Raw genomic sequence first — 24,435 nt, forward strand, 5'->3', positions numbered from 1 at the left:
ACTCTCGTGCGGCATATTATTGACTTGAAAAGTCGAAGAAGAGAGCGAGGGAAAACGAGAGCTGCAAATTCTTCTGCAGCGAAGCAAAAAAAAAAAATTGTTCGGTGAGAAAGGAAAGAGAGAGGGGGACACACTTAGAGATTACAGGACCAAACAAAAGCTGGCGTGAAGCGCTCGCTCGCTGTACTGCAAGATTGCCGTCGAGCATCCGACTTCGGCCAGAGTTCGACGAAACAAGCACCGACTTCATTCTATTCTTACAAGCGAACGCCAGGTGACCGGACACTGACCGGACCGCGGTCCAACTCGCCTGCTATGCTCGAGTTCTCTCTTTATAACGTTCACACGCACGCACCCATTCATCCACACACACTCACTCACACATGGTAGCAAGGAAGGGGCAGTACTGTATCACTCTTATGGGTTGGGATCGGAGAGCCAACTGAATTGCAAAGACATATAGCCTCTTGCGGAATTCGAATGCAGATTCGCCGAGAACTTTCTTTGACGCGTTTCCACAATCGAAAAGCTGTGGAACACTGTCCGATCGGTCAATTTTGTAGCCGTCATTTCAAACAGCTCGAATCTTGTGGCAGTTCAGAGAGAGTGAGTGTGCTTTGGAGTCGCATCCGACTCAACTCGAGCTCGCAGGAGGTCTTGACCAAGCTTGTGCTCGCTATTGGCCGAGCAAGACGGGCAAACGCAGCACCCACTCGATTTCTAAGCGAGGGCTTCTCGTCGCTTCAACCCTATCTAGCAAGCTCCAAGCGATTGTCCGCTTCCTGCAACGCATGAATACTTCACCGGTCCGTTCCTGCCGTCCTTTCAAGCTTTGCGTGTGGTGAAAGAGAGAGACACAGAGAGAGAGAGAGATTGACAAGAGGCCACCTGACCATGTACAGCGAGAAGGGCTCCAGGAAACGTGGGCGCTGCAAGTGGCCCCACGCGAGTTTGTTGGGAGGCATTTCATTTCGAGCTTCGCGCATTTTCTTTCCTGTGCTTCCACCATCAACCATATAATCCACCCACCTTTTCCTCTCCTTACGTCTGCATACCCCTCCTCTCCTCACGCATGGAACCTTCCCTTTGTTTCCATTGATCACCACCAACGACTCGACTCCCTTCCTCATCCACGTCCACCTTGCCTTATTTAGAGGACCTCGGTGATTACTACATCGTCAACACTCGGTAACCCTTCTTCATTGGATACCTCGGACGCTTCGACAGTGCAGCCGCAGCATTCGCGCATTCTCGTTCAAGAACATGGCGGACCGGGATCTCGGTCTCACTCCTGACGAGGAAAAGCCTCGTTCCCTCGACTCGGATGACAACAAGCTCTTCCCCAAGGCATCCAACGACCACGACCAACTCAACCAGCTCCACGTTACTACCCGCTCCGTTGTCTCGACCGAGGGCGTTATCGATGCCGCCGAATTAGACCAGGTCCTCGACGAAGCCGCGATTGAGGCTGCCGGTCAGGGGGACGGCAACAGCACCTACCTCTGGGGGCTCACCTTCTTCGCCACCATCGGTGGCCTGCTCTTCGGCTACGACACGGGCGTGATCAGTAGTGCTCTGGTCCAGATCGGCACCGACCTGGACAACAAACCCCTCACCGATGGTGACAAGGAGTTTATCACCTCGGCTCTCACCCTCGGCGCCATCATCTCTGCCCTCGTTGCCGGAGTAGTCGCAGACAAGATCGGCCGAAAATGGACCCTCGTCATTTGCGACATTCTCTTCATCGTCGGCGCCGTCATCCAAGCTGCTGCACACAAGAAGTGGGAAGTCATTGCGGGGCGCTTCATTATGGGAATGGGAGTGGGAGCTGCTGCACAAGTTGTTCCAGTGTTTCTTGGTGAACTATCGCCAGCTAGGGCTCGCGGTCGTCTCACCTGTCTCAATTCGATCGCATGCACAGGTGGTCAAGTAGTGGCCTACGCCATCGGAGCTGGCTTCCAACACGTCTCGTCCGGCTGGCGCTGGATCATCGCCCTCGGCTGCTTCCCTCCCATCGTCCAGATCTTTGGAATTCACTTCTTCATGTCCGAGTCTCCACGCTACCTCATCAAGCAGCGACGAGACGATGAGGCCACCCGCGCCCTCGCCCGCATCTACCCGCTCGCCACTCCCGAGCAGATTGCTGCCAAGATTGGCGTTCTTAAGAAGCACATTCAAGTCGAAGACTCGCCGCTTTCACACCGCATCACCAAGGTTTGGACCGATCTCCCCACTCGACGCGCGGTATTCTTGACGAGCAGCACCCTGTTAGCCCAACAGCTTTCCGGCTTTAATAGCTTGATGTACTTCTCGGCCACCATCTTCCAAAAGGCAGGACTCGACAACTACACAGCCACGAGTTTGATCGTCAGCGGTGCCAACTTCCTCTGCACCTTCATCCCGCTCAAGTACATTGATCGCTTCGGCCGTCGCCGCTTCATGCTTGCCACCATGCCCTGCGTTGTGCTGTTCCTCGTCTGCACCGCTGGAATCTTTGCCAAGATGCTTCAACCCACCAACCAGCGCCTCGAGGAGGGATACCCTTACCCCAAATCGTACACTTCGGCCATGCTCGTGTTCATGGTTCTGTACGTCTGCTCGTACGCCACGGGTCTGGGCAACGTACCTTGGCAGCAGGGCGAGTTCTATTCGACCGAGACACGCATGATCGGTACTTCCATCTCGACAGCTGTTAACTGGGGCGGTAACCTCGTCATCTCGTCCACTTTCTTGAGCCTCATGAACGCCATCACCCCTTCGGGCGCTTTTGGCCTGTACGCGGGACTTACCACGGTCTTTCTCATCATTGTCTACTTCCTGTACCCCGAGACCTCGCTGCTCTCGCTCGAGGAGGTGCGCACGACGCTCGATGGCGGCTTCAACGTCAAGAAGAGTCTCAAGCTGAGGAAGGAGAAGGTGGCTCTCTGGGAGGCTCAGAAGGCGGCTGCTCGTGCCGAGACGTCTGCTTAGATTGTTGCGTTGCGAGATCTTTGCGCCATTCATTTCCCTATGCGCTTCTGTTATGCTGCTTCGTTCATGTCACGACTTTCAACCAACGTCATGTCACCAACAATCTGTACTTTTATTTCCCAAATGCAAATGATATCCACATTGACAAGCTGGTTTGGAGTGGGCCGCAGGGGCAGGGACTGCTTTGTGTCAAGGTGGTTACAGGTTTGCCTTGGCGGCTGGCGACCCTTTGGCCTGGACCTCGTCTTGGAGCAGTTTGCGAATCTCTTTGCGCAGGATCTTGCCGCTGGCACTGACGGGCACCTTGTCGAGGAAGCGGATGCCACCTCGCAGGTACTTGTGGTGCGAGACCTTGGCTCTGACAAAGGCGTCGATCTGGTTGACGGTGTCGGTGGAACGGGGATGGTTTGGCTTGAGCTCGATGAAGGCCAGGGGGAGTTCGGTGGCTTGGTGTTTGTCGTAGACGCCGACGACGGCGGCGGCAGCGATTGCCGGGTGCGAGACGAGCACGCCCTCGAGTTCGGCGGGGGCCACTTGGAAGCCTTTGTACTTGATTAGTTCTTTGAGACGGTCGACGATGCTGAACTCGCCCGTGCTCGCGTCGACGACGGCAATGTCGCCCGTTCGAAGGTAGCCGTCGGTAGTCATGGTGTCTCGAGTGGCGGCAGGGTTACCGTAGTAGCCCTTGCACACCTGCGGGCCGTTGATCTGCAGTTCCCCGCGTTCGCCCGGCCCCACATGTCTGCCTGTCTCCACATCGCAGATGCGCGCCTTGGTAGCCGGCAGCAGGCTTCCGACAGAGCCCGGAGCCATGCGGTTGCCAGGAAGCCCGAGTACACCAACCGTGGTTTCCGTCATGCCGTAACCTTGCTGGACCGGCACTCGTATTTTCTGCTCGAATGCCTGCTGCGTTTCAAAGTCGAGCGGTGCTGCACCACACACCACTTTTTGCACGGAAGCAAAGGCTTCCGGCGTCGCGTGGGGATGCTTGGTCAGCAAGGTCAGTACGGGCGGGACAAGACCGAGAACGTTGACTTTGAGCTCCCTGGTCAGACGGCAGTATGCTTCGGGCTGGAACGGTCGCATGACGCTGACGTGTCCGCGTTTGCGAATGGGATAGAGCAGCATGAGGACGAGCGCATAAGCGTGGAAGAAGGGCAGGAAGGTCAGTGTGCGGAACTGCATCTCTGATGCATCCTCGTTTCTCGCAAACATCGAAGGCGCGTGGTGGAAGATCTCGACCATGCTGATGACATTGTGATGCGAGATCTCGACGGCTTTGGGCAGACCGGTGGTGCCACTGCTGAAGGGCAAAAAGGCTGTGTCGTTCAGGTCGGCAGGTTTGTGTGCCTTGGCTTGCTTTGCTGTAGCCTCGTCCGACATAAGACCCTTGATTGACTGCGCTCCGTTGAGGTCAGCACCATCGCCATCAGTGAGGATCTGATGATCAGCATCGATGCCGGCTTCGCTGATCCTGTGCCTCTCTTGGCAACTAACAAAGACCTTTTTCGGCTTGGTGAGTTGATAGACGTGCTTGAGTTCGGTCGGCATATAGTCCGGGTTGGCCAGCGCAGTTCGAAGCCCTGCGAACTGAGCCGCAAGCAGAGCCACGGCAAAGTCGATCGACGAGTACAGATAGAGGAGCACCGTATCACCAGGCTTGAGCTTGCCCTTGGTGATCAGACCGGTACCCAGCCTCTGAGCGTCCAGCTTGAGGCGACCAAGTCTGATGTTGCAGAGAAACCGAAGAGAAAGCAATTAGCAAGTCAGCTGGCGGCATCCAAAACAGCCTTTGCAATCCGGTTCGACTTACGAGATGGTCCGACCACTGCCGCATTCGCGCAAGACTTCTTGTTGATCGTCAAAGTCGACAGATCCAAGAAGATACTCAAAGACGCTCGAAGCTGATCCCAGGCTGAATGGGACGTCTGAGGTATAGACTCCCGTCTGGGCATCGTACAAGGTGTGTTGTCCAATCTTTTGCATATCGAAGGTGAAGGAATGAGGGAGGCTGGTGGTGGTATCGCGCTGATGTTGTCGTTGGCAAGATTCTGTAGCTTTTTATATATGCTCTATCTTGGATAGACCTCGGGTTAGTGCATCCATCTGGCCCGGGCACCACCAAGCTCCAAGCTCAAGAGACGATGGAAGCAAGCTGGCAGCAGTCTGTTGGGGCACAGACGCAAGGCAAAAGCAGGGAACCACCCAACTCAACGACACTCGGAACATAGCGTGAGCCGGAGCCGGAACCGGAACCGGGACTGCGCTGCCGAAGGGCATCGAGTACTACGAAGAGGTCCGCGGCACGGTGGAACCCTGCACATTCGAGGAAAGCGGGAAAACACGCATATGATCGAAGGGGCCCCAGAATTTGGCAGGTTTAGCGTGCGCGCGTTGCCGACACTTCCGGGGCCTGGAATAAGTCGTGTCCTAGAAGTCACTAGCGTAACATTCTCGCTTAATAGATTGTGTTAGTAAACCTGTGGACAGGCAGAAGCATTCTTGCCCAGGTGAGGCGTAGCTGTGGCCTCGCTCAGTGCGACAATGCTCGCATATAGCGTGGTGCCCACAGTGTTCATGCCTCTTTCCCGCACGTGAAGTTTCTGATCAATGTCCAAAGAGTCCCGTCCAAGACCTTGATTCAGGGCGAAGATTCACGCTATAATTTGCATAAACTTGGCAGGGACTTGCGGAATACAGCATTCTACAGTACATTCTGCGCATGGAACACGCAACTGGTCTTCTTACATGGTGAGCACAGCACGGAAGCGAGCCTTGTTGGAGATCATGTGCTCGAATGCTTCGTTGGCCTTGGCCAGAGGGAAGGTCTCGCACATGCAGTTGACGTCGAAGCGCTCGCTGAACGCGACTGCGTCCTCCGAGTCGAGCGCGTGACCAGAGGGCCATCCGTGAACCGAGATGCCCTTGGTAATCATGGTGATCGAGTTGACAGGGACATCGCCGACGGGTGCCAAGATAAGGAGCTTGCCCATGGGCTTGCATCCGCCCACGAGCGGCGAGATGTGCTCGGGGTTGGGCGCGGTGGCGACAACGAGGGCAGCACCACCCAATTTCTGAAGCGCCTCAGCAGCGTCCTGGCTGCTCGTGTCAATGTAGTCGGTTGCGCCGAGCTTCATGGCAAAGTCCTTCTTGTCGGTACCGCGAGAAAGGGCGACAGTTCGATAGCCCATCTTGCGTGCATACTGAACCGCGAGGTGACCGAGACCGCCTAGACCCTGGACAGCAACGATCTCGCCGGGGGGAATGTTCATCTTGCGGATGCCGTTGTGTACCGTGACACCGGCACACATGAGAGGAGCCATCTGGACAGCGTCGCCCTCAGCGGGGAGTCGTACGGCGGCTTCGGCCTGGAGAAGGCAGTATTCGGCGTATCCACCATCGCGGGTGACACCGTTGATCTGGGCACTGTCGCACATCTGGAAGAGGCCCTGGTTGCACTGGCGGCAAGTGCCATCGTGACCACCGTGCCAAGCGCCGCCGACGCGGTCGCCGTTCTTCCACTTGGTCACGTGGGGTCCGACTTCAACGACCTTGCCGACCAGCTCATGTCCTGGGATGCGAGGGAGCGGACCGAAGCCGCCCGACTGGACGAGTGCATCCGAGTGGCAGACACCGCATGCCTCGACCTTGACGAGGATCTGGCCATCCTCGGGATGCTTGAGCTCGACGTCCTTGAGCGTGAGAGGCTCACCTGCCTTTTCAAAGACAGCAGCCTTGTAGGTCTTTGGAAGCGAGGACATGTTTGTTATCAGAGCAGGTTGAGGAGGGTGGGTTGTGAGCTCTAGTCGGTGGGACGGAACTCTGGTGATCAGTGTGGATGGGCATGAGGGAAAGGTTATAAGTACCGCAGACGAGTTGGTGATCGCTTTCAACTTTCAGAGCAAGTGAGATACGGCTGGGCGAGACGATTGCGCACGACAGCGAGAGGGGCACACCGGCACACAACACAATACGGGAGGCATGTCGCTACTGTACCTGTCCGGAGATACGAGGAGCCATTCGAGAGCCATCTGGCTGCTCACGCCGCGACATATTACCGTAGAAACGCAGGAGCGAGAAAGCGATGTCCTTCGGATGGCTCGTGCTCTGATGTCGTTCGACACCAGGCTCGCAGCACACCTCGACTGTCACGCTGTGGCCGACAGAGCATAATATTAATTCCGGAAGAACTCCACCTCCACTCGAGCCGCGGTTTGAACGCAACATGCTGAGACGATCTGTCTCGATAAGACAAGCATGCCTGAGTAACAGTTGTCACTAGAGCTGCTCTAACAAAGCGCCAGCCTGGCTGTACCGAGTCGTGCGACAGTTCTGCCCGACGCGCTATTCGACGTCCTGGCAGCGTGTCCTGAGCCGTGCAAGGTGGATTTCCGAGTGACGTTGTTGCTGAATCATTCTTCGGTCAAGAGATGCATTGCTTCCAAGCAAAGTGTTGGTCGATCTTTGACCGCAAGTGAGTCAGCCTTTCTGCCATCCAACAACGCGCCACCCTGGCCGTCATCGACTGTTGTCCCACTGGTTCGGCTTACGAGCCTTCGCTGCCACGAGTCGGTAGCACAGAGATGCGGGTCCCTGTCATGGAACTGTGGATCAACCGGATGTCGTGTGTGTGTGCGTGTGTGTGTCGTGCCTCTTCACAAAGTCCTCCTGCAAAGTTTCTCAGCTTCGTACTGTTTTGAGCCAAGTGTTCTCGCGAAAGAACTCAGTGGCCCAACTGCTTCCATATAAGACACCCAGCAGGCAATCATTCGTCCCCTACGCCCACACACGACATTCCCAAAGCGAACACACATCACACACGCCACACTCATATACACACGCCCTCATACGCGCTCTCTTCACCTCCTTGCACTCGACCACACGCACTATCTGCAACCATGTCGAGCGAATCCATCCCACAAAAGATGCGTGCCGCCACCATCAAGGACTTCAAAAAGGGATACGAGGTCAAAGACATCGATGTGCCCACCGACCTCGGCCCTAACGACATTCTCGTCAAGATCGCCGCCGCCGGCTACTGTCATACAGACCTGCAGGTCATGGAAGGTGTCTACGAGTCGCAGGGTGCTAAGCCCGGTCTGGTCGGATCGCACGAGCCCGTTGGTTTTGTTGTCAAAACCGGCTCGGACGCTGGGAAATCCGGCATCAAGGTAGGCGACCGCGTTGGGTCGATCAACACGTATGGCTTCTGCGGCAAGTGCGACTCGTGCAAGCAGGGCAAGCAGCTCTGCGACAAGCTTCCCGGTATGCTTGGCCTGACCCTCAACGGCGGCTTCTCGCAGTACATGAAGGCTGACGCCCGCGTCGTCTCCAAGGTTCCCGACAGCATTCCATCGGATCAAGCCGCTCCACTCTTTTGCGCTGGTGCAACCGTGTACGGAGCCTTGCTTGCTGTCCAGCCAGAAAAGGGCCAGTGGCTCGCCATGGTCGGCATTGGCGGTCTTGGCCACCTTGGTTTGCAGTACGCCAAGGCGATGGGATGCAAAGTCATCGCCATCGACAACCGCAAAGAGGGACTCGAGCTCACCAACAAGTTGCCTGACCACCTCAAGCCCGACAAGACGTTCCTGATCGATTCGGAAGAGGCGCAGAACAAGGTCGCAGAGGAGCTTTCCGGCAGCTTCTACGACACCAACCCGGGTGTGGATCGCGTGGTAATCAACTGCGAGGACCGAAGTCTCATCAAGTTCAGCCAGCAGTTCCTGCGCAAAGGTGGCCAGCTTGCCGACGTCGGTCTGCCCGCCGATGGTCCGTTTGAGCTCGACTCTTTCGCCTTGAACTTCAAGGAGCAGACCATCCGAGGTCGTCTGATTTGCACCCCCGAGCAGTGCCAGGACATGATCAACCTGCACGCCGACAACGGCTGCACCACCTTTATCGAGAAGACGTACTCGGTCGACGAGGCCAACGACATGGCTGAACACTACAACTCGAAGAAGCTGCAGGGCCGTCTCTGCATGGTGTTTTGAGAGTGAGCGCTGGCTTCTTCCTTCTTGTTCGTGCTAGATCCTTCGTCTTTTGATGAACAAATACCATTTCATTGCATCGCTGCTCGAAGTCCAGAACGATTCTTGAGAGCTTGTTTCCGCAGCTTTGAGTAGCTTGCTGGATTGATCGCTGCATTCTGCTTGTGCCTCGTTACACCATGTGCACAGAGTGGAGATAGAAGCACTTTGATTGCCGAAAGGCTCTTGCATGAATGGCATCAGTGGGGAGAAATGGTGGGGAGAGATATCGTGGGAGAATTCGGCAAGCGAGAAGGCGTAAAACATGGGAAGCATGTCTTATTATTGAGCTCCGCCTCGTGATCATGGATGATAAAGCTGCCGAATGGGTTGAGAGCAGCCGTGCAGATGGTGCTTACCCGCGATCACACTGAAGATCGGAAACCTGTGTGCAGCTCTTGCGCAAAGCGGGAGGTGCAGCTCCAGACAAGGGCCGGGATTTCCGGTACTTCAGAGATGAACCATGGGACGAGGACGGGAGAAATCAAGTCGCTTCCCATTCTCAACTGCATTTTTGCCTCTTCAGGAAAGCAACAAAAGCTGTCAGAAGTCGTTGAAGCGATAGGGGACACAGCAACAAGCAGAAGTCTCAGTTGTCAGGCGGAGCGTCATTCACCAGATTGTGTGCTTGAGTACGAAGCATCTGTTTCAACCACAAGGCTAGAGAGAGTGCGAGCTCCAAGGAGAACGACGCCGCGTGGGACTCTGACCAGCTCAATTGGGTAGGTCAATTGTGCCTGCTGTCGAGAGTCTCTATGCCACGGACTCAGTCCTTAACATGCTGGGCGCTGAGCTGATCGACCGCGGCCGTATCACCTTGTGTGATATCTAGGGTACTGGATACCACTGAGACAAAGTGGCCACAGCTTGCGGTCTCGGGAAGATGAACGAAAGATCAGCTGGGATTGCAACCTTGGCCACAGCTGCAGACGCAGCAGCAGTTATAGTCATGCATCAAGAGGGATAGGGGGAAAACAACGGGAGAGGCGTGCAAAGCTTGAAGGATCAAGATGGGCTCAGATTAAGCGGACTGCGGGGCTGAATATGTGCATCGTGCGAGACATTATTTTCCTTCGGAACGCTGTGGGCGTGATCCTACTTCACTCAAAATCTTCAGATAGCTGCTGACTGCTGCTGCTGGCTGCTGATTGCTATGTTGGGCCGAGGTGGCCTTCGAGCGTCTATGGCTCTTTGAGATGTTGTCCGTCGCCCGAGATGACCGTCTAGGTCAACAAAGAATCACATGCGGTCGTAGCTACCAACAGCACAGCACAGAGCGGCTTGAACCCATCCTGGATGCTGCTCTACCAAGTTTGGCCAGAAGCCGTCTCGTCTCGCCAGGCGTTTCGCGGAGTTTGGATTGTGCCTTTTTCAAGTTTGTTTGGCGATCCACTTGAGTAGATCAATATAAATTCTAGCGCCTCGCGTGAGAAAATCAGACGTCAAATTGCCAATGCGTGTCGAGTACTGCCCCTGCCTCTTCCTGCCGCGACTGCGCATGTTGTTTCACCTGGCGCAAGCCTCGTCTTGGCTGGGCACCTCGCTCCTTGTCTCCTGTACTGGCTTGCTGCTTCTAGACGGGCGAGGATTGCCTCTCAGCTCGATTGCAAACACGAGTATCACCTTCCTAGACACGAGCTGGGCTAGACTCTCGCCTTGGGAACGAAGCGGACCAGCATCACCACCTCGTGTGAAACCTAGATACGGCTGGGCGTCAACCTGCACATGTCGCTCCAATTGCAAGCAGATTATCCGATTGCTTTGAGGTCATCAGTCAAGAAAGGACTTGAAGCCTCCTCCGTCTATCGTGTTACTAGGGGCGCTTGGCGTATCGGCTGCCATTTTGTCTGACTGGTGAATGGCACGGTTCGCGCGTCAGCAGCTCTTTGCACTTGTTCAAGAAGGGCATGAAATTTGATCGCCTTTGCATTCATAGTGAAGATCGAGAAGACCGACATCCGTTCAACGTTGATTAGTGAGTTTCCCGGAATGCTCGGAGGGCATGCATGCTAAGCGCCCTCGTCTGACTCGCTTCTCTGTGTAAGAGCTTTTGAGGCTTCCTGCATGGCTCTGTGCCTTATCCCAAACACCGGTCCCGCACGTAGAGCCAGGCGGTGCAGCTCCCCTCTGCCGAGACACTCTCGTTCTCGACTGGAGCACGCCGCCGCCACCACTTTCGTTATAGTTGCTCCCCAAACAAAACTTTGCAAGCCTTCCTCGTGGCACCTATTCTTCTCTTATCACGCCGTGTACCTGAGTTGGCCCTTCGCGAGAGTCGGCGTTCGAAGTCCGCTCACAGGCTTGCAACCTCGGAAGCGCCTCCGAAACCCGGCAACATGCTCTCTAGAATGTTGGGGTGGCCTTTTGACTAGGGCGAGCTCGTTGACACGCAAGTGCGAGATAGGCCACAGTGTCGATTGTTTTTGTTGCACTTGCTCTGAGAATGACACCCTGGAGAGAGCCATCGTGTCTCGATGCCCCCTTCTTCTGGTTGACAGCCTTGAGCGGTGAGCCTCGGTGATTTGGCTTGTCAGCCCTGTCGTGCCGCTAGACTCGCGAGAAAGTATATCTATACCAGCTCGTCTCTGCTCATCATTTGCGCCGTCTCCCTACTCCCTAACACCGTCCTTGATCCTGATTCAATCATCTCTTTGCTTGCTCTTCATCCTTTGTGGTTTCGAGCCTAGCACTGAGAGCTGGCTACTCTCGTCTTTCACGCTATCTCCAGCTCGACGTCACCTGCTGGACAGGTTCATTTCGACTCCACGAATCCGCCTATTCTACTACATTCTAGTATATCATCATGCAGGCCCCTAAGCAGATCGACACTGGCTTCGGATACTGCCTCGCTCCCATCGACCTTGATGCTGCTCACCAAGCTGCTGAGCGCCTCCACCACCTCTCGATCCACCCACCCACTCCTCAGTATCCTGCCTGCTCGTCTCACGGCTCCGACTTCCACCGCACCAGTTTCACCATGCCCATCGCCTACCCTCGCTCCACCTACTCTTCACCGCTTGCAGGCGGTGAGTCACTTTCAGAACTCCTGCCCGGCACTCATGAGGTGCTATCGCAGAACGCCCGAGCTGTCGACGCTTGCCATTTTGTGCCCGTCAAGGTGGAGCCTACTCCTGGACTCTACACCCCGTTTGTTCGTGGTGGCACTGACCCAGAGCAGCTTCGGAAGCGTCGTGTTCTGGTAGTGGAGCGCCTGGTCCCCAAGCGTGCTCCCAAGAACCCTGACGCAAAGATCCTGCTCCTCACCCACGGTCTTGGCTTTGCGAAAGAGTGCTGGATTCCCATCGTGGACGAGCTCTTGCGAACCAAGCCCTATGATATTCAAGAGATCTGGATGATCGACACACTCGGTCACGGTATGTCGGCTGTGGTCAACCGACAGCTGGATGGTCCCTCACCGCTCGAGTTCAGCGATCGCTGCATCGATGGCAACGATCTTGCGCGCGACATTCTCCAGTTTGTCTGCTGTTTCATGCCTTCGACCCGCACTTCGACACCGGTCGAGCCATCACGGACGCTCGATTTTCACCTTCCCCGCTTGCCAAGGAAGAAGCTGGTAGGTATGGGTCACTCTTTCGGCGGTGCGGCGCTGATGCAGGCGTCGTACCACTTCCCTGACCTCTTCGACTCTGTCGTCCTTGTCGAGAGCATTCTTGGTACTTTCGAGCAGGTTGCCCGTATGCATGCGCTGCCGCTGGCTCGGTATACGCTGCTCAAGAAGGACCGGTGGGAGTCGCGCGAGGAAGCCCGCGCCGAGGCCAACACGGACAAGCATATGAGGCTGTGGCACCCCTCGGTGAGGGATGCCTTTGCTGCTGGCATGCTTACCGAGTCCTTGGCATGTCCAGGCACCGTGGAACGCAGTGCCGACAAGGTCGCCGAGGCACTGGCGATCCGTGGCAACCGACCGGGTGTGCAGGTAACGCAGTACTTGCACTGCCTTCCCGCGCGTCTTCCGGTCCTGTTCGTTTCGGCGCACAAGCCCCTGCTGCTTCCTCTGGAAGAGATTTTCCACACGGCTCAGAGCATCCCCAACCTGCATTTTGAGGTGATGGCGGGCACTCACAACCTTCCACACGAACGTCCCATCGAGATTGCTCACCGCATCCTCCGCTTCTGGCGCGAGACCGACGTCTCTGTGCCTTTCTTCCGCGAATGCAGACTCTAGATGTGCACTTTCATTGGTACGCTCTTTTGTTTGTTTGTTCCATTCTGATCACAAGTAATACCCACGTCACACTCGTTTACGGCATGAGCTGATCACTTTCGTTCTGTTACCACACCTCTCGCTCCCCGGGGTTCCCCCGTCATTGCATTGTATTACTAGAAAACTTCTTCTCTTGCGTATGCCCGCACGTCTCCGCCGTCTGCTTTTGCATATAGATGCGAGCAGCAAGCGATCCATCAAACACTGTGACCCAAACAACCTGCTTTTGCTAGTGTGTGTGTGTTGTCTCGAGATATTCAAGAGATGGTGAGGCATTTTGCAAACTCTTTGAAAACAGATGCGTATATACAGTAAAAAGGGGTCACGAAATTACGATCTTTTTTCCTCTCGATTCCGTTGGAAGTTTGCCTTCTCCGCGGCTTTCTAGAAAATACGTCGGTTGGCCGGCTTTGTTTGACATGACACACCAAACAGGAGATCACCTCCGTCTATCTTGGAGCGAGAACTCGCAATTGCGACCACAAGCTGCTTCTCGTGCGCACTGGTCCCTAACGTCGACGGTACAGTACACCAGAAACAAGCTGGAACATCGTACAGCTGCACTACCTCTCGTACTTGCTACCATCATTCGCTACGATCCATCTCACACAGCAAGAAGGCACAAACATGGCCGTCTCGACGAACAGGCGTTTGGCAGCATTGGCTTGGCACTCGATCGCACTGGCATCGTGCGCCTACGGCTTCAAATCGCTTCATGTGCTGCATGAGCTGTTGGGCGTGCCCATGTTCGACGAATACGGTGGTGAGTGTCATGCGGATGGCTCGCTTGCCTCCCGCAGGTTTTACAGGCGACCATGATATTGACGACTGATCATTCACTTTGTTATGCCATCACGGACAGGTTTTATGCAATTCCTGACCATGTGCGGCTTGACCGCAACGACGGCTGCAATGTCGTTGGCATTTTTGATCAATGTGATACAAGTCCCGGAAGGTAAGCATTCGAGTAACCTTGGTCACCACGTTCGACGTCGCAAGTGAGGCTGAGGAGGGACTACAGCTGACATTTGGTATCTCTGTTCGCTTGGGTACGGGTAGCTCTGTTCTGGCTGAAGGACTTCGTGACAGCTGCAGCGCTACCAGCCGAAACGCTGATCACGGTGCTGTACTGGTCGATCGTGGCAATCAACAAGGATCTAGTGATGCAGCCCAAGAAGGTCATGGATCCAGCAAACCCTGGACAGGTGCTGCGAGAGGAGCCGATAGCAATCCCATTCTCGATCGATGCAAGCATGCATGCCTTTCCGGGCGTCTTCTTGCTAGTAGACTTTTTCATTTTCAGCCGACGCTTTCCGAAGAGCATTTCGATGGTGGCCGTGGCCGCCGGAGTGACTATAACCTATTCGTAAGTATCAAGCCCATGGGTTTTGCAGGACCAGCACTGAATCGAATGCGCTAACAGCAACGAGGATCCATTCCTGCAAACTTTGTTCTTTTGGCCTTGTGTTTCTCTGTAACAGCCTCTGGGCCGAACGATGCGCCGAGAAGAATGGGCACTATCCGTATCCGCTGCTCGACATCCTGAGCACACCTCAACGCATTGCACTCTACGGTGGAGCAGGCACAGCGGCTTGCCTAGTTGGATATGTGCTTCCGCGGCTCCAGGCCAAAGTGCAAGGAACTTTGTCCGCAGCAAGCTCAAAGAAGACAAGCTGAGCAGCGAATGAATGACACCTGCCTCGACTGCAGCTCGCTCTTTTGTGAGATGGAGCCCTGTGCTCAACCAGCACTAGCCCGGCTGAGGCAGCTCTCTTCACATGCACACCAAGTGTGAGACCAATATGTATGTGTCTTTACACTATAGATTCGACGCAAATTAGACGTTCAGCGCCCATTGACGGCAAGTGTGCAGCGGAGCAACAGTCAGTCAGTCTGGTTTGACAAGCTCTGACAACGACTCGGCTTTGAAAATCGCGATAGGAACCACCATCGGGGCATTTTGAGATACCAGTTCGGGTCTTCCGATTCATCGGCACGTCGCGCTTTCAACGCGGACGAAACTTGCAAAATCGCAAGATTATGCAGGTGCAGCACAGCTGAGCTGCAACTCGTGCATCCCAAAAAGGGTCCCTCTCACACGAGTGTGTGTCCAGGCTGCACCGTGAGAAGAATCACTCGGGACAGGGTGGCAGCGGAGCTTGTCCGTCCGAACCTCCGATTGTAAGTAGAAGAGTCTCGGAGAGCGCAACAGAATGCAGATCCGCGTCGTGACCGTCAGTTGGCCGATTCCGACGCTGTCCTTTCACCGACGACGCGGCCTGCTGCTACCCAAGATGGCGATTCCAAGCTCTAAAATTGCGTGCTTGACACAAGCTCTTTTTTCTCCACACCAACACACGCCGCTCACCCACGGCTCACAAAACACACACACAATCAAGCAACCCTGTGTGTTCGTCTGAGCCTGCCCGTTGAGCGAGCTAGTCAGACCGACGATCGTCCGCGCATGATTTCTGCCTGCAAAGCGAGAGCGTCTAGAAGAAGAAATGTCACGACCCTCTCACCGGTTGAACGTTCCGACAGCCAACCCCTCGGAGCTGTCTTGCCCTGCTTTGCCTCATTCCTATATCATCCGACTCGACTCAGCCAGCGCCCTCCTCCCCTTCCTCTCCCATCCCGACACGATAGACTGGAACGAGGCTACTGGAGGATCTTCGCTCGCAACACTCACTCAAAATGCCTGTTCAATCGACCAACGGCAACGGTGCCATCAACGGCGTTAGCTTTGGACAGACCCTCTCGGCCAACGGCCACGGCGCCAACGGCCACGCTGCAAACGGAACTCAGGATGGCTACCACACAAACGGTTATGCTGCCCCTTCCGCCAGCGCCGCGGGGCCGTCCAGCCCTCGTCAGCCCGATTCATCCGCATCTGCAAGCCGTCCCAACATTCTCTTCGTCATGGCTGACCAGCTCGCTGCTCCTCAGCTTCGCATGTACAACCCGAACTCGCAAATTCTCACCCCGAACCTCGACCGTCTGGCTCAAGATGCTGTCGTGCTCGAATCTGCCTACTGTAACTCACCCCTCTGCGCTCCATCGCGTATGGCCCTCGTCACCGGCCAGCTCCCCTCGAAGATTGGGTCTTATGACAATGCTTCTTCTATCAGCTCCGACCTGCCAACCTACGCGCACTACCTCCGTTCCGCCGGCTACGAGACCGTCCTCGCCGGCAAGATGCACTTCATTGGAGACCAACTCCACGGGTTTGAGAAACGCCTCACCGCCGACATCTACCCCGGAGACTACGGCTGGGCGGTCAACTGGGACGAGCCCGACCGACGGCTGGAGTGGTACCACAACGCCTCCAGCATTCTCCAGGCCGGTCCCTGTGTTCGCTCTAACCAGATGGACTACGACGAGGAGGTCCTCTACAAGTCCAAGCAGTATCTCTTTGATCACGCTCGTCGCCAGGGAGGCGGCAATGGCTCAGCTCGTCCCTTTGCACTCACCGTCAGCTTCACTCATCCACACGACCCTTACACCATCGAAGACGAGTTCTGGAACCTCTACGAAGGCGTAGACATCAACATGCCCGAAGTCGACATTCACCCTGACAGCCAAGATCCACACTCGAAGCGGCTCCGCCACGTCTGTGACCTCGAAGGGCGCAATTTTACCCCGCAACAGATCAAGCGCGCCAAGCGTGCCTACTACGGTTCTGTCTCGTACGTTGACGCCAAGATCGGCGAGCTGCTGTCGACTCTCGACAAATGCGGACTGCGCGACAACACCATCATCGTCTTTAGCGGAGATCACGGAGACATGCTCGGCGAGCGAAACCTGTGGTACAAGATGAGCTACTTTGAGAGCTCGGTTCGCGTGCCGCTCCTCTTCAACTATCCCAAAATGTTTGCGCCGCGTCGTGTCAAGGCCAATGTTTCGACCATGGACTTGCTGCCGACGTTCTGCGATATCGTCGGCATCCCACTCCATCCTCAGCTGCCCCTCGATGGCATCAGCATACTCCCTCATCTTTTGGGTCAAACGGGTCACGACACGGTCATTGCCGAGTACATGGGCGAGGGAACCATTGCGCCTCTCTTCATGATTCGTCGAGGCCCGTGGAAGTACATCACCTGCCCCGTCGATCCTCCTCAACTCTTCAACTTGGCCCGTGATCCCAAGGAGCTCGTCAACCTCGCTGCCGCCGACCGAGACAGCCTCGATGCCGAGACACGCAAAGTGCTCGAAGGCTTTGAAGCCGAAGCGCTCCAGCGATGGGACGCGGCCAAGATCACCGAGGACGTCCTCATGGTCCAACGTCGAAGACGACTCGTCTTTTCCAGCCTCAAGCAGGGCGCCTGGACCTCTTGGGACTACCAGGTGCCCTCCGAGACGCAGAACATGTACATCCGCTCTCACCTCGATCTGGACGAGCTGGAGCGCATGGCCCGCTTCCCTCCCGTCGATGAACTGGGCAACGTCATCACCCCTGCCTCTACGAACGGTGCCGTGCAGCAAAACGGCAAGCTACAGCACGTCTAGCGCTCTAACAACCACAGCTGCTGCCGATTCGTGACCTACGCAATCTCGTCGTGACAGCACAGCATCTCATTATGCACTCTTATGCACTCTAATCCATTCAATCATATGTAATCTTGCCACAGCAACACTAGCATTTTTAATTCACTCGCATTGCTCGATTGACGCGATCGAAAGTACACGTACAACCGCTGAGCAAGAGTCATGCCAGGTCTGCATCTGTGTCGTCCGAGTCCGACTCTTGCGCCGCCTTTCCCGAGTAGAAGGCCTCCCAATTGGCACGAAGCTGCTGAGCGGCCTCTTGCGAGCTCAGCACGTGCAGCTGTGCAAAGTACTCGTTGGCCTGTAGCAAGAAGCTTGGTATCCCTTTGACCGTGTGATAGTCGCTCTCCATCAAGGCGCGATCGCGATCGACACTGCCGAGACAGTCGCGCGCGACCATCTGCTTGCGGTTGATGGTGGAAGAGAAGCCGACATAGACGTTGGCGTGCTTCTTGGTGATGGATCTCACGACGTTGTTGTCGAGCGTGCAGGAATGCAGAGCTACGCGTATGGCGCCAAAGCTGGTCGTGTCCGTATTGCGTAGTGAAGACAGAAGGTCGACGGTGAGCCCTGCAGCTTGCACAGAGTGAAGCGAAATGTTGCGGCGGTATTGCAAGGCCACGTCGATCTGCGCTCTCAACACCGACAGCTGGTGCGATGGCGGTGTCTTGAGCTTGGTGAGCTTTGGAGTCGACGTGTCCGTCTCTGGTCGATGCGGGTCGTAGTTCCACGCCCGTCGAGGTATCCTGAATGCTCGATCTATGCCCACTTCGCCCAGCAATGCGTTGGGATACCGTTCAAACTGGTCTCGGATGCCTTGGCAGACGTCGTTCAACGAGATCGGATCCGGTAACTGGTCCCATAGCGCTTCGACCTCCTCCTTGGCGGGATTCCTTTCGCCTGCTGCAACATCCGAGATGCTGAAGAGGTTGTAATAGTGTTCTTGTTTGCTCGGCGCTGGGTCGGAAAGCGAGATCTGATGCGCAAACCACGGATGCCACCCAAAGCAGGGTACGACTCGGTCCGGATGCCGTGAAGCCAGCTCGGCAACCATGCTTTGGTCTCTCGCGTTTGTCGACATGCAGACCAACTTACCCACCTTTGTGCTGCCGATGCGGCTAGACAGCTCGTCTAGATTCGACGAAGCGTAGGCGGCCGGATCGTCGGTGGGGTGGCAATGCGAGTCTACAAAGAGACCTGCAAGCTCTGTCGCAGGTTCCTCGAGTGTCGCAGGCTCACGCGACTCGCTGCGCGACTGTTCTGCACACATTGTGCCTCGGTCTGGGCGCTCGTTCTTGGCGTTAGCGTATGTTCTAGAGTTCCGTGTGATGGCCGGCTGAAAAGAACGCTTCTCGCAACCAGCTCAACAGGTGTTCCACGACTGGACCCTGAATTTCAGACGTTGTGTGCACAAGTCACCTTGCTCCTCCACTCGCCCGTAGATTTCTAGATCGCTACCGGCCACACATGCACCTACGATACGGTCTGGCTATTTGCAATTTCACAATCAGACCCCGCTCCAGGTCGGGCAAGTAAGTGTTTGTGCTACAGTAGCGTGTGATTCCGGCCTCTGTCTCTATGATTCCAGAGATTGAGACGAGATGCAGCATAAGCTCACTTCCTAACCCGATCCATGACCAATCCTGGCAGCAACCACTTAAGCTGGTCTTTACCCTCCACGAACTGCACATGATAGCCCAAGTGCTGCATCTCTGGCACCGTCTGCTCAGCATCGAATTTCCACAGAGCGTGGCATCCTCCTAGACCCTGATCCATGTAGCTACTGCCATCGCGTCGAATCGTCCCCTGCGGAATGGTCCACATCCTGCCACCGTCCAGCTTGCGAGTTTTCGACGGCCACAGTCCAACACGGTTGTGTGAAATGGTCTTACCGTCACGGCGGTACCCTCTGCAGCGGCAATGGCCCTCGTCATCTCCAACAAGGGGTCGATAGCAGCGAGACAAGGATTCGGGGGAAAGCTGGCAAGTCCATCCAGCAAGGAAGTCGGATGTGCCTCCTACGTTGTACTTCTTCAGTACGGAGGTCGAAGGTGAGGAAGTCGTTCTGGAAGAAGTGTCGTTCGGGTAAGCAGAGTACTCGATACGTGTGATCCAAGGTACTCGCTCGTCGATCTGGACATCCACTTCAATCCAGTTGAATTGCGTGCCCTCTGCATCTTCGGCGTGGCGCTGATAGCGGTACGTTCCAGCCCAATTTTGATCCATCCAATCCTCGTGAGCCCAGTCGAAAAGGAGCACTGCATTGCCAAACCAAATGCGTATCCACTCCCCCATACTTGTGGTTTTGTCTTCCCCTTCATTTTCAGCAGCGGTGCTTTCGATCAAGTCGGTGAGGATGATACTTGTCAAACCCCTCTCAAGGTTGATCGCAATCGTCAACTCTTTGCCATCTTCGACTTCCACCAAAAATAGCGTGTCGAGTTTCCGATTCCATTGTTGCAGCGACATGGCAAAGCCGTGTGTGCCCACAGCTCGAAGAGCACCGTGACTGGACGTACCCTGTCGAACGAGTGTAAGACCTGAATGCGTGCTTGCCATCACGCCGTCTGTGGCGAGAGCGTACGGGCTGAAGTAGTTTCGCACACCGAGCGAGTCCAGGCCGACGGCTGGAAGCGAGGGCAGAACGTTGTGATGGTTGCCCAGAAGTGTTTGTAGCAGATGTTGGACGTCGCGGAGAGTGGTCTTTAAGGCAGGATGTTTGTTGGGGACAGACACAACGGAGGTGTGGTTCAATTGCAGCGCTTCGATCAGTTCTTCGATCGATACAGGCTCGTTGGAGGAGGTTGAGCGAGAAGCTTGAGTGGAGAGCAACTGCAACGCTCTCCACAGTTGGGAGCTGCGAAACGTCGCCTTGCTGTTGGCACTGCTGCTGTTGTCAGAAGAGGCAATCCGGGTGTAGAAAGGCTCTCCCTCAACCAACGACATGCTCCACTCGACTCTGCGCCTCTGTAAACCTGGCAACTCCCGGACAACGCTGCCCGCAAGTTTATCGAAAACATCAGTAATGATGGTAGTAGAATCAGCCTGGTTGCCCCATCCATGACGGCTTGGAGCGGTATCTGCCACCGTTAGCAAGTCAACCTCTGGATAGCAGAACGGCTGATCCGAAAGCCGGCTCATCGCCGACAAGAAGCCAGGGTGCTGTGAATAATCAGGAGCTTTTGTCCAGGGCGACGACCTGTGATCGCCTGCAGCGAGCAAGGCAACTAGGGTCCAAAGAATGTAGAAAACAACAACAAGAGATATGGCGAATCGCAGGCGAGCCTTGAACACAAGCCGCTGAAGCCAGAGTGCGCCGTTCGTGCTTCCATTGTCTCTTTCGTTTTGCTGTGGATGATGGTCATGATCATGCGCAGTGCCAGAGAGGAGGGGCTGTTTTTCGTCTGCTTCGTTTGAGCTGATTCGCGCCATGGCTACTGACACAGTGTGGGGTAAGTAGAGGTCGGAAGGAAGAGGTGCAGTATAGACTCTGAAGAAAGTAGTTGAGAACGAGGAAAAGAAGCAAAGGAAGAGGGTGGGGGGGGGGGGTTAGTATAAAAGAAGTGCAACAGGGCGGTTGATACAGTATACTGCGTATACAGTGCGCCTGAGCAAACACAGTCTGTTTCTCCATATTGACTGACCTATCCGGTTCTCTTCTTCTCAAAGGCAGTGAAGGCTGATTCCTACGCATGGCTTCGGTCCAGAAAAAGGCTGTGCTGGCGCATGAATTGGAAGGGAGCGCTAGCGTGAGAACGAGCATGGCATCGTCTTGAATGCTAAAGATCTCCAACGTATACATTCCTCTAGAAAACGACTTTTTTAAGGCCTTGACACATCCATAGACTGTTCAGGGACAAAGCGAAGAGAGGAAGGTTTCCTACATTGCTCGCGATCGTTCACCGAAATGCTGCGTTCCATGCAGTTTGCGCGACGAAGTGCACGGACGCGAATCAAAGAACGGTTGTTCACACAAGCCAGCGCGAATGGTGAAAGCTGCGAGATGGCCCATGCCTTGTACCTGGCTACTCGGTGCAATCGTCCATGACAATAGCATTGTTTAGCCCACTAAAAGGTTTGGACTGGAGCTCGATCTTGGGACAAGTGACTTGAGCACCTCTGCAGACGAACTAGTGCTCGCTTCTGTCTATTCTCTCAAGACGTTTTCAAGCGTAGAAACGGACGAACAACGATCCGGATCCAAAACTGCTTCCTTCCTCGCGGGTAACCACAGATCCCTGGACAATGTCAGAACCTCTGAACGAAGTTACAGCCACCCCTCAAACACAAGAGATAAAGCACCATGGATTTGCTTAATTATCGCTCTTTCCTCCGCTTTTTTCGCCGCTTCTTCAGCCGATTCTGCGTGCATTTGAGTGAATTCGACATGCAGGTAGGTGGTAAAGGTTCTGAAGCGGCTGCACCTACATAAACAGAGAAGGCTTCGGCACCCTTCACTCCATCATCGCAGTTCAGACCATCGTGAGACTACACGCACAACCCAGGCGTTGCACTGCGCTAGGCACTGCCTACCCGTGCATTGGATTCAACAACGATGGGCGTCATAAATGAGTCCGCTGCAAGTATGGCGCACCTCACCTTCTGCCCAAATGATATCCTTTTTGGCCCAATCTCGAACTGTAGAACGTTCGACTTCACCCTCCGATTCGAGAACAGCATCCTCTCACTGTTGCCCAATGCTATCTTTCTTCTGATAGCATTGAGCCTCTTCACGCACGCAATCTTCTTTCGCCGAACAAGGATTCAAATCGCAACCGAACGCTCAGCTTGCGTCCCATATCGCCATGGAGGAATCCTCTTTTTGGCAGGTCTGCATTTAGCCCTGATGATAGGAGCCTTGGGGCTCGCACCTCACCTTCTACCTGGCGTCGCCACTTCTGTTGGCTTTGATACGCTCGTGATGCCTGGATTCGCACTCGAAACCTTTTCCGCCCTGATCATCACCTGTTCTCTGACATTTCGCCGTTCCGATCGAGCTGCACCAATGGAATCCCTAATCAACACTTTTCTCCTCTTCAGCTCGCTGTTCGCCGCTGTTCAGCTTCGTTCCTTTTACTTCGTTCCAGCTGCGCGTACCTCGGCTTTCCTGCCGGTGCTTGCTGCTGACTTTGGTGTCAGATGGCTTCTCTTTCTCACCACCTCCACTCAACCCAAGCGCTTGGATCCACGACAGACATCCGAAGAGCGTGCTAGCTACGCTTCGAGGCTGCTCTTCTTATACCTTTTACCGAATCTATGGAAGGGCGTAAAACAGCCGATCGAGCTCAACGATCTCGAGCCACTGGCTGCTTCTTATTCTTCGCGCGTTCTAGAAGCCAAGCTCTTTCGTGCGTGGCATACGAGTGCCGGTGACAGTGCCAACTGCAGCCTTTTGGGCCACGATTCATCAAACCTGAAGGAGGTCAAGTCCCACGATATGAAAGAGCCAATCTCATTGTCAGATCCCGCTCTGCACAGAACGACGCCCGCGAGACTATACACCTTTCTACCCAAGAACTCTGCCAGGAGGCCAAGGCTTGTTCACGCCTCAATCCGAGCGTTTGCTGGCGTCTTAATTTCACCATTACCATCCAAGGCTCTCAACACCCTACTCATCCTTGTTCAGCCGCTGTTGGTGCAAGAGATTCTCGATTTCATCGCTTCGTACTCCAAATCTTCTACGAAACCTCAGCCAGCCGCACACGGCTACGGGCTTGTTGGGGCGGTCGCGCTCGTTTATCTCCTTATTGCGGTGAGCTCCGGTCATTTCACCTTTTCGATCTACAAGACCGCGTGCAAGCTGCGAGGCGCGTTGGTCGACGCTGTCTATCGAAAAACGCTCGTCTTATCTATTGACGCTCTCCTAGATACCGACACCCCATCCCCGCAAGTGATGCAGAGCGTTGACATCGAGCGCATCGTCGGTGGTCTGAGCCCGTTTCATGAAATCTGGAGTGCAGTGGTGATCATCATTGCAGCCCTCTACCTTTTATGGCGGCAGATCGGGATCTCCTTCCTTGCAACTATCATCTGTTTGGCCACCCTGTTCAGCTCGATCCCACTCATGACCAAACACACATCCACTCACCAAAAGCAATGGAGTAAGCTAACCGATCGTCGGACCAACCTGATTGCTGCCGCAATCAAAGCTATCAGCGCGGTAAAGTTGTTAGCTATGGAGCGATTCCTCATCACCAAGATAACTTCGATCCGCCAGCGTGAGGTCAAGGCACTCATCAAATATGTCCAAGATTTGCTCTACATCAAGCTAGTGGGTAACGTTGCTGGAGATATGTTGCTTTTGGCTACGATTACAACTTTTGCACTCGTGTCGGCATATCATCATCACCACAACAGCGCCTTCCCGTTTAAGACTTCCACCGTGTTCACCACAATCACCATCATACGCATCATCGAGAGACCTCTCTTTGTCATTGGGCGAAGATACGCTAGCGTCATCTCTGCCGTCACCTCGCTCAAGAGACTCGAGACATTTCTTCTCCTACCCGAACAAGTCTCGACTGACACTACTCATCTCTCATTCAACAAAAATTCTCACTTGGCTGCTCAGGCCGCAGCTGTATTTGTCAATGCCTCGCTGGCCAGGAAACCTCTATCCGCGTACACGGACAAAGGTGATGGGGACGCCTCTGCTCCGATGCAATCAAA

At 54.9% G+C, this 24,435-nt stretch overlaps 9 protein-coding genes across 9 annotated transcripts; 5 read left to right on the forward strand and 4 right to left on the reverse strand.

Moving 5' to 3' along the window:
- Positions 1–1,263: 1,263 nt before the first annotated feature.
- Positions 1,264–2,970, forward strand: EX895_002430 (uncharacterized protein; the record flags this gene model as incomplete). The annotated part of the gene is made up of 1 exon (XM_029883029.1): positions 1,264–2,970. The coding sequence occupies one exon, from the start codon at positions 1,264–1,266 to the stop codon at positions 2,968–2,970; it is 1,707 nt and encodes a 568-aa protein (XP_029740784.1).
- Positions 2,971–3,168: 198 nt separating this feature from the next.
- Positions 3,169–4,956, reverse strand: EX895_002431 (uncharacterized protein; the record flags this gene model as incomplete). The annotated part of the gene is made up of 2 exons (XM_029883030.1): positions 3,169–4,696; positions 4,784–4,956. The coding sequence occupies 2 exons, from the start codon at positions 4,954–4,956 to the stop codon at positions 3,169–3,171; spliced, it is 1,701 nt and encodes a 566-aa protein (XP_029740785.1).
- A 758-nt stretch (positions 4,957–5,714) lies between these two features.
- EX895_002432 (uncharacterized protein) lies at positions 5,715–6,731 on the reverse strand (the record flags this gene model as incomplete). Its single annotated transcript, XM_029883031.1, has 1 exon — positions 5,715–6,731. The coding sequence occupies one exon, from the start codon at positions 6,729–6,731 to the stop codon at positions 5,715–5,717; it is 1,017 nt and encodes a 338-aa protein (XP_029740786.1).
- Positions 6,732–7,868: 1,137 nt separating this feature from the next.
- EX895_002433 (uncharacterized protein) lies at positions 7,869–8,960 on the forward strand (the record flags this gene model as incomplete). Its single annotated transcript, XM_029883032.1, has 1 exon — positions 7,869–8,960. One exon carries the CDS (start codon positions 7,869–7,871, stop codon positions 8,958–8,960), a length of 1,092 nt encoding a protein of 363 aa, XP_029740787.1.
- A 2,839-nt stretch (positions 8,961–11,799) lies between these two features.
- EX895_002434 (uncharacterized protein) lies at positions 11,800–13,182 on the forward strand (the record flags this gene model as incomplete). Its single annotated transcript, XM_029883033.1, has 1 exon — positions 11,800–13,182. The coding sequence occupies one exon, from the start codon at positions 11,800–11,802 to the stop codon at positions 13,180–13,182; it is 1,383 nt and encodes a 460-aa protein (XP_029740788.1).
- A 666-nt stretch (positions 13,183–13,848) lies between these two features.
- EX895_002435 (uncharacterized protein) lies at positions 13,849–14,898 on the forward strand (the record flags this gene model as incomplete). The annotated part of the gene is made up of 4 exons (XM_029883034.1): positions 13,849–13,984; positions 14,084–14,176; positions 14,281–14,587; positions 14,703–14,898. 4 exons carry the CDS (start codon positions 13,849–13,851, stop codon positions 14,896–14,898), a joined length of 732 nt encoding a protein of 243 aa, XP_029740789.1.
- A 1,017-nt stretch (positions 14,899–15,915) lies between these two features.
- On the forward strand, positions 15,916–17,727 carry EX895_002436 (uncharacterized protein; the record flags this gene model as incomplete). Its single annotated transcript, XM_029883035.1, has 1 exon — positions 15,916–17,727. One exon carries the CDS (start codon positions 15,916–15,918, stop codon positions 17,725–17,727), a length of 1,812 nt encoding a protein of 603 aa, XP_029740790.1.
- A 199-nt stretch (positions 17,728–17,926) lies between these two features.
- Positions 17,927–19,036, reverse strand: EX895_002437 (uncharacterized protein; the record flags this gene model as incomplete). Its single annotated transcript, XM_029883036.1, has 1 exon — positions 17,927–19,036. The coding sequence occupies one exon, from the start codon at positions 19,034–19,036 to the stop codon at positions 17,927–17,929; it is 1,110 nt and encodes a 369-aa protein (XP_029740791.1).
- A 344-nt stretch (positions 19,037–19,380) lies between these two features.
- EX895_002438 (uncharacterized protein) lies at positions 19,381–20,712 on the reverse strand (the record flags this gene model as incomplete). The annotated part of the gene is made up of 1 exon (XM_029883037.1): positions 19,381–20,712. One exon carries the CDS (start codon positions 20,710–20,712, stop codon positions 19,381–19,383), a length of 1,332 nt encoding a protein of 443 aa, XP_029740792.1.
- Positions 20,713–24,435: the final 3,723 nt, after the last annotated feature.

Source organism: Sporisorium graminicola, chromosome SGRAM_14 (assembly GCF_005498985.1).
Source record: "Sporisorium graminicola strain CBS 10092 chromosome SGRAM_14, whole genome shotgun sequence".
Lineage (NCBI taxonomy): Eukaryota > Fungi > Basidiomycota > Ustilaginomycetes > Ustilaginales > Ustilaginaceae > Sporisorium > Sporisorium graminicola.